The following is a 13247-nucleotide window of genomic DNA, read 5'->3' on the forward strand; positions in this document are numbered from 1 at the left end:
CAAACTCTGACACTTTTACCTCTTCCTTACCAATCTGGATGATTTTTATTTCCTTTTCTTGTCTGATTGCTGCAGCTAGGTCTTCCAGGAGTATGTTGAATAAAAGTGATGAGAGCGAACATCCTTGTTTTGTTCCTGTCTTAGAGGAAAAGCTTTTAAGTTTTCAGCTTTGAGTATGATGTCAGCTGTGGGGATGATACCATTTTATACATATTTCAAAGAAGTATGAGATTTTTAGTTGTTCTTCATCCTCATTAATGTTTAGCATTGCCATTAACATTTAATCCTTTTCATTGTAACCATTCTAAGAGATGTGAAATGTTATTTCGTTATGGCTTAAAATAAATTTCTCTTATGACTAATGATGGTGAACATCTCTTTTCATGTTCTTATTGGTCACTAATATACCCTCTTTTTTTTTTCAAGTTTATTTATTTTAAGTAATCTCTACACCCAACATGGGGTTTGAACTCAACCCCAAGAATAAGAGTCACTCACATGCTCCTCCAAGTGAGCCAGCCAGGAGCCTCTTGTATACCTTCCTTTTTCGCATATTTAAAAAAAAATAAGTTCGTCTTTTTATTATTAGTTTGTAGAAGTTTTTATGGATTCTACATATGAGCCCTTTGCTGGATATATAATACTGCAAATTTTTCTCCCAGTCTGAGGCTTCCATGTTCACTTCCCTAACGATGCCTTTCAGTGGACACAGTTTTTAATTTTTATAAAATCCAGTTTATCAACTTTTTATGGTTAGTGCTTTCTGTATCCTAGGAAATCTTTATATACCTCAAGGTCTCAAAGATATTCTTCGATATTTTCTTCTAGAAACCTAATAGTTTTGGCCTTTGCTTTTAAAATAATTTGATTCATCTCAAATTAATTTCTGTATATGGTGTGAGGCAGAAATGTTTAAAGTAAATTTTTCCCCTCATTAGGTTATCCAGTTGTTTCAGTACCATTTATCCATGACTTTTGGTATTTGGTATTGGCACTTTTGTGAAAAACCAATTTCATGCATATGTGTAGGTCTGATTTGATCTTCTGTTCCATGGACCTGTTTGTCTTTCGTGTTATCTTAATTATTGCAATTTTATAGCAGTTTCTGAAATCAGTTAATGTATGTTCTTCATGTTTGTTTTTCATTTTCAGGATGGTTTTGACGATATAGGTACTTTAATTGCCATTTCAATTTTTAAAACCAGCTTGTCAATTTTTGCAGGAAAATCTGGGATTATAATTTAGTCTTTCTTAATGCTGAACAGTAAGATTTTGTGTTTTTTTTCCATAAAGATCTACATCTTTGTTAGATAATTCCTTCATAATTAATTTTTTAATACTGTTGAAATATCTTTTTTTAAAGATTAAAGTGTCTGTGGATGAAAATGCAGATTACTTTAATATGTTGATTTTTAAAATTAAACAATATTTCTAAAATTTTAGTAATTCTAGTAGTTTATTTGTGAATTTCCATGTAAACAGTAATAGTAACTGTAAATAATTAGTTTTATGTTTCTGTTTTCAGTTTCATAACTGTTCTTTATTTTTTTTTAAATTTTTTATTTATTTATAATAGTCACAGAGAGAGAGAGAGAGACAGAGACACAGGCAGAGGGAGAAGCAGGCTCCATGTACCGGGAGCCTGATGTGGGATTCGATCCCGGGTCTCCAGGATCGCGCCCTGGGCCAAAGGCAGGCGCCAAACCGCTGCGCCACCCAGGGATCCCCTCATAACTGTTCTTTAGCTGGCAGAAACTTCCAATATGATGTTGGATAGAGATGGTGCTTAGTGTGCTGGGGCTTCCATAACAGAGTGCCATAAACTGGGTAGCTTAAACAATATAAATTTAAAAAATAAATAAACACCAAAAATGTATTGCCTTATGGTTCTGGAGCATAGAAGTCTGAGGACAGGGTGTCAGCAGGACAAAGTTAGCTTCTCTTGAGGGACACTCTGTTGCAGTCCTCTTGGCCAGCCTTCCGGTAGCCTCATGCATTCCTTGGCTGGTAGATGGCCGTCTCCCGGTCTTTGCACTATGTGTGTCTGTCTTGTCTCCAGATCTCTCCCGTTGTATAATGACACCTGTCATATGGGGTTAGGGCTCACCCTAATGACCTCATCTTAAGTTGATCATCTTCAGTGACCCTGTTTCCACATAAGATCCTATTTGCAAGTAGTAGGGAGTTAGGACTTTAACATATTTGGGGGGACATAATCTACCCATAACAGATGGCAATAGTCTTGTTCCTTGTTTTACGCTTTTTCTCTTTTATTTTGTAAATGTGATAAACCAACAGATTTTATTACCTTAAGCCAATATCACATGCCAGCTTATTCATACTGTGTGTGTGTGTGTGTGTGTGTGTGTGTGTTCAGGGTGCTAATATTTAATACTTTTCCATGTGATTTATAAGTAAGAACGATTAGGATTTTCTTTTTTCCTATATCATTATTGGGTTTGGATATTAAAGTTATATTTTATACTGGCTTTATAAAAGGAAGTGGGATATGTGCCCCCTCCTCTTTTTTTTTTTTTTTTTAATTCTCCGGAAGCTTTATTATTTAGACTTGGTACTATCTGATTCCTGAATGTTTGGTAGAACTTGATAGGAGAGCCATGTGGACATGGTGCTTGTTTTCTGGGACAGTGTCCATGAAAGCAGAGTATAGGGCAGTCCTGGTGGCCCAGCGGTTTAGCACCGCCTTCAGCCCAGGGCCTGATCCTGGAGACCCGGGATTGAGTCCCACATCGGGCTCCTGGTGCATGGAGCCTGCTTCTCCCTCTGCCTGTGTCTCTGCCTCTCTCTCTCTCTCTCTCTCTCTCTCTCTCTGCCTCTCATGAATAAATAAATAAAATTAAAAAAAAAAGAAAAGAAAAGAAAGCAGAATATAGCCAGTGCCCTTGCATTGCTTATAAATTCATCTGAATCTGCTCTCTCCTGGGCCTGTAGAAGCCTATATAACTGTTGTTACAGATCTTAAGTCAAGAACATGGAAAAACATTTTTGAAGCTTATGGGTAACCTAAGAATCTCCACTGCCCAGCTCGGGATATAGCGGAAAGAATGAAATCGTCATACTTGAGTTGAGATTTAAGAAACATAAAGAATCTGAGGGAAGATGCTAAGCAACAAGAGCCTTTCACAGTGGCTACGGGTGTGAACTAGAAGATAATGTTTCTGTGTACACCTGCAAAAGAAAATTAATATTTTTCCATTAGCATTTTCAAAGATGCTCACTTAGATTCTAATGTTACCAGCAGGGTGTGTAGGCTCTCAATGTGGTGGAAAGTCATTACTAATATTTTAACTTTGGTCCTTAGTACATATTGTTTTACATACTTGCTTATTTTTCTAGTCCTTTTTCCTTAATGTGTTTGGGATACTCCTGGGAAATGGAGCAGTGGGTTTTTTTTTTTTTTCACACTTAAAAGTGTTTATTGTGTTTGTAGTGTTATTCTTATTTGAACTACTGTCTGTGAGTGTACTAATATTTTTCAGTCTCTTTCCCTCACTAGCTCTGAATTTTGCAGTTTTGAGAAATATATTAAAATGTTGCTCTTTCAAATGATAGCCATGCTTTTAAGGTGATATTCTATCAAAAAGTTAGTCTAAATTTCAGATCAATTTGAGATCACAATATGAATTGTACATCTTAGAGAAAGTTTCAGTTTTGTTACCATGTTGAAACCTCTCTGACTTCAGACCCCCAGTAACTTGGACTTAATGATAATACAGAGTGGTTTGGCCTACAGTTTACCTTTTTACGATTCATACTGTCTCAGAGTGGGTTTATCCTATGAATTAGATCATGGAGAAAATCTCCCTGCTGCTTGAAGGAGTAAACCACTTTTAGGTACCAGAATGTTATTGCGTCAGCTTTCTGTTACCCTTGTGTGATCCTGATTTAGCAACTGTAAAGTTTATAACACATTGCTGATAATTGGGAGGCTGTATTATCTATCCCCTAGTTCCAAGTTTGTGCCCTAGACAACATCTCCCCAGTATCCCCACCCCCAGCCTCTGCTAAGCACCATTTAACTCTATTTGTATGAGTTTGACTCTTTTAGGTACCACATATAATTGAGATCGTGCAGTGTTTGTCTTCCTGTGTCTGAATGATCTCGCTTAGCATAATGCCCTCCAGACCCATCCATGTTGTCACAAATGGCAGCATTTCTTTCTTTCAGCTGAATAATATTCCATTGCCTATACACACACACACCTTTACCCATTTCTCAGTTGAAAGGCTCTCCTGGCCTGTGAGGGAAAAATTCAAAATCCCTGGATAGCCTAATGGGGTTCCTTTGAAGGTCACAATGTTTCTTCCCCTGGCTGCTTTTAGAATTCTTTCTTTATCCTTGATTTCTGACAGTTTGATGATAATGCGTCTTTTTTGCATTGAGATAATAGGGTGACCTGTTGGCTCAGTAACCTTGGATGTCCATTTCCCTCCCCAGGTTTGGGACACTCTCAGCTATTATTTCTGTAAATAATTTTCTGCCCCATTCTCTCTTCTGAAAACTGCAGGTGTTCCAGCATCTGTTCTTTTGGTGGAATCCTGTTGATCTCTCTCCGGCTTCCTTCACTCTTTATTCCCTTCTCCTCATCCTCCTCCAATCTCTAACCACTTCTGTCCTCCATACACTTTACCCTACTGCAGATGCCCTATTGCATTTTTCATTTTACTCATTGAGTTCTTCAGCCTCAGAATTTCCATTGGGGTCTTTTTTTTTTATGATTTCTTTTTCTTTAGTAAAATCTCGTTTGGATCATGTAATTTTTTTCAAAGCTTCACTGAACTGGCTGAGTTTTCTTGTAGCTCAGAGTTTCTTCAGAGCAGCTACTTTGAATTTCTTAATCAGCTAGATCACAAATTTCATGCCTTTGAATTCAGTTTTGGAGGAGTTACTTCTGTCTTTGTGATGGCACGTGTTCTTGGTTTATCATGTTCCTTGTGGCTGTGCGTTGCCGCACTCCTATTTATGGTAGGGGACACCTCCCTCAATCCCTGCAAGTTGCCTTGAGAGAGGGTGTTTGAGCTGAGAACCAGTGGGGGCCAGTGGGGGCGGTAGAGGTAGGAGGGGATCAGTGGGGGCCGGTGGGGGTGGTAGAGGTAGGAGGGAAGGAAAGGGTAGATGGGGGTAGGAGGGGGTGAGTGGGAGTAGGTGTGGGTAGGTGGAGGTTGGTGGGGGTAGGAGGGGGTAGGTGGGAGTTGATGGAGGTAGGAGGGAAGGAGGGGATAGATGGGGGTAGGAGGTGGTGAGTGGGAGTAGGAGGGAGTAGGTGGGGGTCGGTGGGGGTAGGAGGGGGTAGGTGGGGGTTGATGGAGGTAGGAGAGAAGGAGGGGGTAGATGGGGGTAGGAAGGGGTGAGTGGGAGTAGGAGGGGGTAGGTGGGGGTAGGTGGAAGTCGGTGGGAGTAGAAAGGGGTAGGTGGGGGTTGGTGGAGGTAGGTGGGGGTAGCTGGGCGCTTGTGGGGATAGGAGGGGGCAGATGGGGGGGCGTTGGGGGTAGGGGGGCTGCAGGGGGGGGGGGGAGCGGGGGGGGGCGGGTAGGCTGGTTGGTGCTTGGTCCTGGACCCGGCAGCTCTGCTCCCTTGCTCCTCCTGGTGGCGGGTTTCTTAAATGACGACGTCTTCTCTGGTTCCTGGACTCCTGTGGCTGCTGGAAGGCCGGCCTCTGTTTTCCTGAAGGTGGCTCTGAGGCTCCTCTGGTTTCTCCCTCCCTGCACACTGTGGCCTGCTGTCCTGGCTCTCTCTGCAGGGAAGCGTGCTGGGGCAGCTGCACCCTGGGAGGAGGTGTGGGTCCATTGGGGGTGCCTGGAGCACACCGGTGAGGTCCCCAGCTGGGGTGCTCCCACAGCTCCTGGTTGACTTCCTGCTACACACAACCCCCTTAAGGCCGTTTGCATTTCTCATGGGCCTCTCTCCCAGTCTTCTCTCCCCAGGCAGGGACATCCAGCCTCAGTACTGTGGTTCCTCCTGGAGAGCCATGGGATTGTGCAGACGCCTCCCACACAGCTGGGGTAGCCGCACTCCTGCCCTGCTGTCCCCCATCTTCCCCTGTCTTCCCCCGTCCTTCCCTGTCCTCCTCCGTCTTCCCCCTGTCCTCTCCTGTCCTCCCTCATCCTCCCCGTCCTCCTCCGCCCTCTCTCTGTCCTCCCCATCCTCTCCCTGTCCTCCCCCTGTCCTCTCCCATCCTCCCCATGTCCTCTCCCTGTCCTCCCCATCCTCCCCCTGTCCTCCCTCTGTCCTCCCTCGTCCTCCCCTATCCTCCCTCGTCTTCCCCATCTTCCCCCATCCTCTCCATCCTCCTCCATACTCTCCTGTCCTTCCTCATCCTCCCCCTGTTCTCCTTCATCTTCCCCCATCCTCCCCCGTCCTCCCCCATCCTCCTCATTCTCCCTCATCTCCCCCCTCTCCCCGTCCTCTCCCCGTTCTTCTCCATCCTCTTCCCATCTTCCCATCCGCCCTCTGCTGCAGGGGCTGTACCCGCCCCCAGATGAGCCCCCCACCCCCCCGCAGTGCTTCCTTGCAGGCCCAGCCCGGGAAGGTTTCTCTTCAGGCTGCCCCTGCTGTGACCAGACCTGGATTGTCTTGTTTTCTGGTTCTGTGGGCTCCAGTGGCCCGCTGGGACCGCCCCCTTGGGATGACTGGACACTCCTGTCTCCTGTGTGCTCCCGCCCAGGTCAGCGCCCCGCAGGTTCTCTGCAGCCTCAGCAGGGGTTTGGGGGGTGGCTCCGGGCTCCACAGCAGGGGCCTGTGTGCCTGTTGCTGGACCTGCCCATGGGTGAGGCCCCTTGGGGCCCAGATCCCGACCCCCCGCCGGGGCTCAGTGTGTGGGTGGATGTCTAACTTGTTGTGAAGAGGGTGGAGAGAAGGAGCAACATCTTAGCTGCTGTGAGGCTGACGTGGTGCTGCTTATAAACTACATTGAACTTTTGTTTTTAAGTCCTGTCCTGGGGAACTTGAGCAAGACTGGGGTCGCCTTGCTTACCATGTAGTGAAACAGTGTTGCACGTCTTCTTAAATACTCATCCTGTCACTGTTTAATAAACCAATTGCTTTTCTTACAGCCCTAGCTCTCCCCTCTCTCCTTCTCCCTCCATCCAGGATTTAGACTAAATATGGGTGTTTTCTGTATTTTCACCACGAACATGTCTAGTTTATCTCTTGTGCGACAGGAAGACCCTACACCTTGGGAGAGTGACGTAGGGGAGTTCACTGGCGAGGGCCCGAAGCCTGTACCTCTGTGCCTTCTGCAGAGGGAAGGGTACGCTTCACACCCCAATCGCAGCCTCGCTCTCCGGAGCTCCTGAAGGGCAGCCTGTACTGTACTGATCAAGCGGGGAAGGCAGTAGTGTTTCGTGATACCTTGCTTTAAGGCACTTAGGATGTCTTAGACATAGGACATTTCAATACCTGTGTTTAACTCATTGGCATTTAAGTGGAAAATAAAAAAGTATTGTCTAAGTTGGGTTTTGTGGTTCTATGCGGTCATGACAAATAGACGGTCGTCTTTCCAAACGGCTGGTGTCAGACACCAAAGCTTTTCTCCCAACGTCGGGCTTTCCCTGGGACCCTCAAGTTCCCGCGGTCCCACATAGATGGACACGGTTCCTTCTCTGTGGTGCCTTAGTTCTGAGCCTCACACCAGACTTTCTTGCTCCTTCCTGTAGTCTCTGTGAAGAGGAGCTCACATAAGTGAGTCTGACGATGCCTGGGCCAGGGGAGAGCGTGTGCGAGCCCGTGTCTGGCTCACGATTCAGTCTGCCCTTCAGTGGCAACACGGTGGATGCAGCCTCCTCGGCTAAGGGCAGAAGACAGCGTTATTTCATCCCCCAGTGCTCAGCTGGGGAAATGAAGACTGAAAGTAGGCTGGGGCTTTGAGAGGAATATATCCAAGATTAGATCAGGTTTATCAGGTAGTCACCACGGGCCAGATATTAAGCATTTCATGTGAGCTGACGTACTTATTCCTCAAGGCAATGTTATGAAGTAGGTGCCATGATTCTGTTCACTTTGCAGATGAGGAAACTGAGGCACAGAGGAGTTGAGTGACTTTCCCAAGGTCACAGAGTTTATAAGTGCTGGGAAGGAACTCCGATGGTGTCCGGCAGAAGTACCTCATCCCCAGACCTGATACCCTCCTTCCTGGGGATTTTATTGACTCAGGGAAGGAGACTGATGTTTTCCTCATGTAGGTGTGGCTGCCCCAATAGGCAGGGGGAGATAAGAAGTTACAAAATTCTATATTCTCTCTTGAATATTTCCAAGAGGTCTTCTACCCTTGGCTAGAGTGCCTCAAAGGATTAAGGAATTTAGTCTCTCTTGAGGCCACCCTGCTTCTGGACAGCCTGAAGTGATGAAGAGTCCATCTGGCCTTCCCTGACTTCTGTCTGACTTCTGCAGACCTCTTTGGGGCTCCATTTCTCCCTCCTGTGTGGGTGGGTTAGGGAGCCTATGTGGATTGCCTTCCTGCAGGCTGGGACATCATGGAAAGGCCATCTTGCTCGTTTCTGCTGCCTCTGACTTTGTCGAGTGTGAAACCAGAGTCCTCAGAGGAGGACTTCAGAGGAGGAGGTAGGAAGGTAAGGGCCCCAGGTTGGGGCAGTCGGCCTCCCAGTGGAGGTCATCCATTAACTGATGTGTCAGTGACCTTCTCCTAAGTGCACCGGACACCTCAGCTCCTTACCTGACAGATGTAGAGATCTGAGGCACGTCTTTACCATGAACACATTTACTTGGAGAGCCAAGTATGATGCTGGAAGGAACACAGGGTTCAAGGTGTGGTCCCTGCCTCAGTGTTCGTGACAAGATCCAGGGGTAATACTTAACCACCTGATGCAGTCGTGACCCACTTCACTTAAATGCTAAGTCAGGTGGCCAGAGAAGCTCAGGGAAAGATCAGGGGGGATCATTTTTGCCTTTTTCCATAACATTTCTGTTCTGTCGTCTCTGGGTGAATATGCGTGGTTGTCTTCTGCTAACAGGTACGTCTCCCAAGAACAACCTGAGAAGGCTCCGTGTAAATCTCAGCTCTGTTAAGAACGGGCAAGTTGGCCCTAATTAAAAGTGCATGCCAAATAAATAAACAAACAAACAAATAAATAAATAAATAAATAAAAGCGTGTGTCTATGCTATCCTGGGGTGTAGTGGGGGGGGTCTTCCATTTGCCTGGTGGAAGGAGACCCAGAGGGAGAGCTTTTCTTCCCCGTACTATTTCCTAACAGGGTCGAATGGTTTCCCTCCACTGAAATCATAACTGAGGAATTGGGCATATCCACTGAGACCCGACGTGGTCCTGCTTTGTGGTTGGCTACCCTGCATTAACCTTCCTGTCCCCATCCCCACAGATCACCGCAGACATGATGAGCACCAAGGCCTTCACGCTGGTCTCCGCCGTGGAGTGGGAGCTGCTGGCGGGCGACAAGGAGCGGGTGCACATCGAGTGCGTGGAGTGCTGCGGAAAGAACCTGTACGTGGGCACTGGGGACTGCGTGGTTTACCACTTCCTGTTAGAGGAGCGGGCGCTGCCCACGGGGACGGCCACATTCTCTGCCACCAAGCAGCTGCACCGACACCTGGGCTTCCGGAAAGCCCGTGAGCGAGCTGCGAGCGGCCTCGGCCCTCAACAGGCTGCTGGTGCTGTGTGACAACTCCATCACCCTGCTCAACATGATGAGCCTGGAGCCCGTCCCCTCAGGGGCACGCATCAAAGGGGCCGTGGCGTTGGCCTTGAACGAGAACCCCGTGAGCGGGGACCCATTCTGCGTGGAAGTCTGCATCATCTCGGTCAAGCGCCGGACCATCCAGCTGTTCCTGGTGTACGAGGACCGGGTTCAGATTGTCAGGGAGGTGTCGACGCCGGAGCAGCCGCTGGCTGTGGCCGTGGACGGCCACTTCCTGTGCCTGGCTCTGACCACGCAGTACATCATCCTCAACTACAACACGGGCTTCTCCCAGGACCTGTTTCCTTACTGCAGCGAGGAGAAGCGGCCCATCGTCAAGAGGATCGGGAGACAGGAGTTCCTCCTGGCGGGCCCCGGAGGACTGGGTGAGCCTCCGCCGGCCCCTGCCTCCCGTCGGTCCATTCCCTCGGCCTGGCCTCCGGGAACCCATGCCCGGACCCGACAGGGAGGATGTAGCTGTGAAAGGAGATCCCCGGGAAGGGCATCGCCAGCGCCGAGGCTGGGTGGCACGGTGGCCGCAGAGGGCCTTGCTGGCATTGGCCCATGTCCCCGGCTCACCCCGCAGCTGTAGGGCTGGCGCAGCAAACGCAGGGCAGCTTCGGGCTGCGCTAAAGAGGAACCCCAAGGTAGCTCTGGGCAGACAATTCCTTCAAGTAAATAACTGCAAAATAAAAAAGTCCTGTAGGACTTCCTTGGAAGATTTTCTCATGTGGGTGGGCTGGTCAGTTGATTGTTTTTAGCCTCCGCTGTCAGTCCCAGTGGAGATCCCTGAGACGTCTTTTCTGGGCCGGAGACGTCAGTGTTCTGGCCATAATAGTACCCACTGCGGTTCCATCCCACCGTGCTTTCTTGCCACCAGCCTCCTGAAAGGCCTTTCTTTGGCTCTGTCATCCCGCCTTGCGAATTCTCTGTGCCACCTTCTTGAAATTAAGACTCAGAGCTGCTCGTGGTGGGCAACTTGTACTTTCTTGCGGTTGCCGATGGCTCAGTTTAGGGCTCGCGTGTATCTGTGACCTGTGGGTGCTGGGGAGGGTGAGTCCTCACCGCCGGTACTCCTTAACCGTGGTCTGTGTGTAGGCATCTCATCTCAGAGTGATGGGTACAAACATATTTTCTGGTAATAACATAAGTTGAAGTCATGAACTAGTTGGTGTACACTTAGTGGTTTTTACATTTTTTTAAAGATTTTATTTATTTGACAGAGAGCACAAGCAGAGGGGAGCAGCAGAGGGAGGGGGAGAAGCAGGCTTCCTGCTGAGCAGGGAACCTGATGTGGGGCTCAATCCCAGGACCCTGGGATCATGACCTGAACTGAAGGCAGATGTTTAACCCACTGAGCCACCCAGGCATCCTGGTTTTCACTTTTTAAAATTGATTTTAATTTTCAGAGCAATTTTGGGTTCATAGCACGGTTGAGCAGGAAGTCCAGAGTTCCCCTACACCCACTGTCCCCAAACACACGCATGTCCTCCTGCACTAACCATATCCCCCCACCCCCACCCCAGAGTGGCACATTCATGATAATGACTGAATCAACGTTGATATGTTACAGTCACCCAAGGTCTGTGGTTTCCGTCAGGGTCACTCATAGAGTTGTACATTCTGTGGGTCTGGACAAATGTATGATGACGTGTATCTATCATTGTGCCATAGAGAGTATGTTCACTGCCTTTATTTTTTATTTATTTTTTTTTTGTTTTTATAAGTATTTTTTTTTAATTTATTTATTCAGAGAGAGAGAGAGACTGAGAGGCAGAGACACAGGCAGAGGGAGAAGCAGGCTCCATGCAGGGAGCCCGACGCGGGACTTGATCCTGGGTCTCCAGGATCAGACCCTGGGCTGCAGGCGGCGCTAAACCGCTGCGCCACCGGAGGTGCCCTGTTCACTGCCTTTAAAATCGTCCATGTTCCTCTGTTCATCCCCTGCACCTCAACCTGTGGCAACTGCTGATCTTTCCAGATTGTCTTGTCGTAGGCTACCTTTTCGCACTGACGGCTTTCACCTAGTAACATGCATTTAAGGTTCCTCTACACCTCTTCGTGGCTTGATAGCTCAGATTTTTACCTTTGGGGGAAAAAAAATTCTTTATTTCAACTGCTTTTTTTCTTTAGCAAAAATTCACAATTTTAATGAAAAGCTTGTCTTATGGAAAACATACATGTATATAGTAAAGAGAACATTCTAATGAACTCAAATGTATCTATCACTCAATTCCAGGCGTAACTAGTTCCTCGCCAGTTGTTTGATTTATCATTTATCACAGCATCATGGACATCATAGTACTTTTTCTATAAACTAATTGTTCAGTATGTAGTTCTAAGTTCCTTAAAATGAAAAAAAGAAAACCACAATACCATTGCTTTCCTAAAAAAAAAAAAACCTTAACAGTGATTCCTTAATATCATCAAATATCAAGGCATGTTGTATTTCTCCTATTATTACACGTATACAGAGAGACGTATGCAAATGCCTATCCATATACATTTATGTCTAAGGATTTGTATATTTATTTTCCAATTTGTTTGAGTCAGTTCCCAACTGCCTGTACATTGCAGTTGATGGATCTGTTAAGCTTCTCTGGGTCAGTAAATCCTCTTAAGGTTCCTTCTCCTTCTCTTTTTATTTTTCCCTAATGTTTTGTTGAAGGGGTTTGACCATTTCACCTATAGCTTCCCACGGCCTGAATTTTGATTATTATATCCCCTTTTATTGTTTACTGTGTCAGGCTGACCTTTATGATTCCTGCCAACTGGTAATTAGGATGCCAGGTTTGTCAGATTCCTTTAAAAAAAAAAAAGATTTTATATATTTATTCATAGACACAGAGAGGCAGAGACACAGGCAGAGGGAGAAGCAGGCTCCATGCAGGGAGCCCGACGTGGGACTCGATCCGGGATCTCCAGGATCACACCCCATGCTGCAGGCGGCGCCAAACCGCTGCGCCACTGGGACTGCCCTTTTTTTTTTTTTAAAGATTTGATTCATTTATTCATGAGAAACACAGAGAAGAGGCAGAGACACAAGCAGAGGGAGAAGCAGGCTCCATCCAGGGAACCTGATGCGGGAATCGATCCAGAACTCTAGGATCATGCCCTGAGTCAAAGGCAGACGCTCAACCACTGAGCCACCCAGGGATCCCGGTTTGTCAGATTCTAATGTAGGGTTTGTGAGGGTTTTGTTTTGTTTTGTTTTTGCTTATTTTGAGGAGAGACAATTCCTCATAGGCGGTGGAGGACTTCCACTGAGGTTGTGTAATTTCTTTTTCTCTCTCTGTGATGTCAATAGCCACTGATGAGTGATACGTGATACGTGGACCCTTTGAATCATGGGGGGCTGCCAAATGGCAGCATTCTGTTTCTGTCCTTTCCTCCTTTGTACATTAACTGGACTGCTTCAGTGAAGAGAAACTTATACTTTATTTCATTGCTTCCCAGTACATTGTATAAGAAAGGCAGAACGAGAGGGTTTTCAATAAGGTGATTCCTCTGTCTTCCGAAAGTGATAGTTTTTTAGAAACTATCATTTACACATCATGGATGCAGACATATATGGTGT

At 46.8% G+C, this 13247-nt stretch overlaps 1 protein-coding gene across 1 annotated transcript in view; it reads left to right on the forward strand.

The window, feature by feature from the left end:
* Nucleotides 1-13247, forward strand: part of TGFBRAP1 (transforming growth factor beta receptor associated protein 1) — a 62689-nt gene that overhangs the window by 13395 nt on the left and 36047 nt on the right. The window contains 2 exon segments of the mRNA XM_038550896.1: nucleotides 9356-9595; nucleotides 9597-10056. Coding sequence (XP_038406824.1) covers nucleotides 9368-9595; nucleotides 9597-10056 — 688 coding nt within the window. The 5' untranslated portion in view covers nucleotides 9356-9367.

This window comes from Canis lupus, chromosome 10, assembly GCF_011100685.1.
Source record: "Canis lupus familiaris isolate Mischka breed German Shepherd chromosome 10, alternate assembly UU_Cfam_GSD_1.0, whole genome shotgun sequence".
NCBI classification, from domain to species: domain Eukaryota; kingdom Metazoa; phylum Chordata; class Mammalia; order Carnivora; family Canidae; genus Canis; species Canis lupus.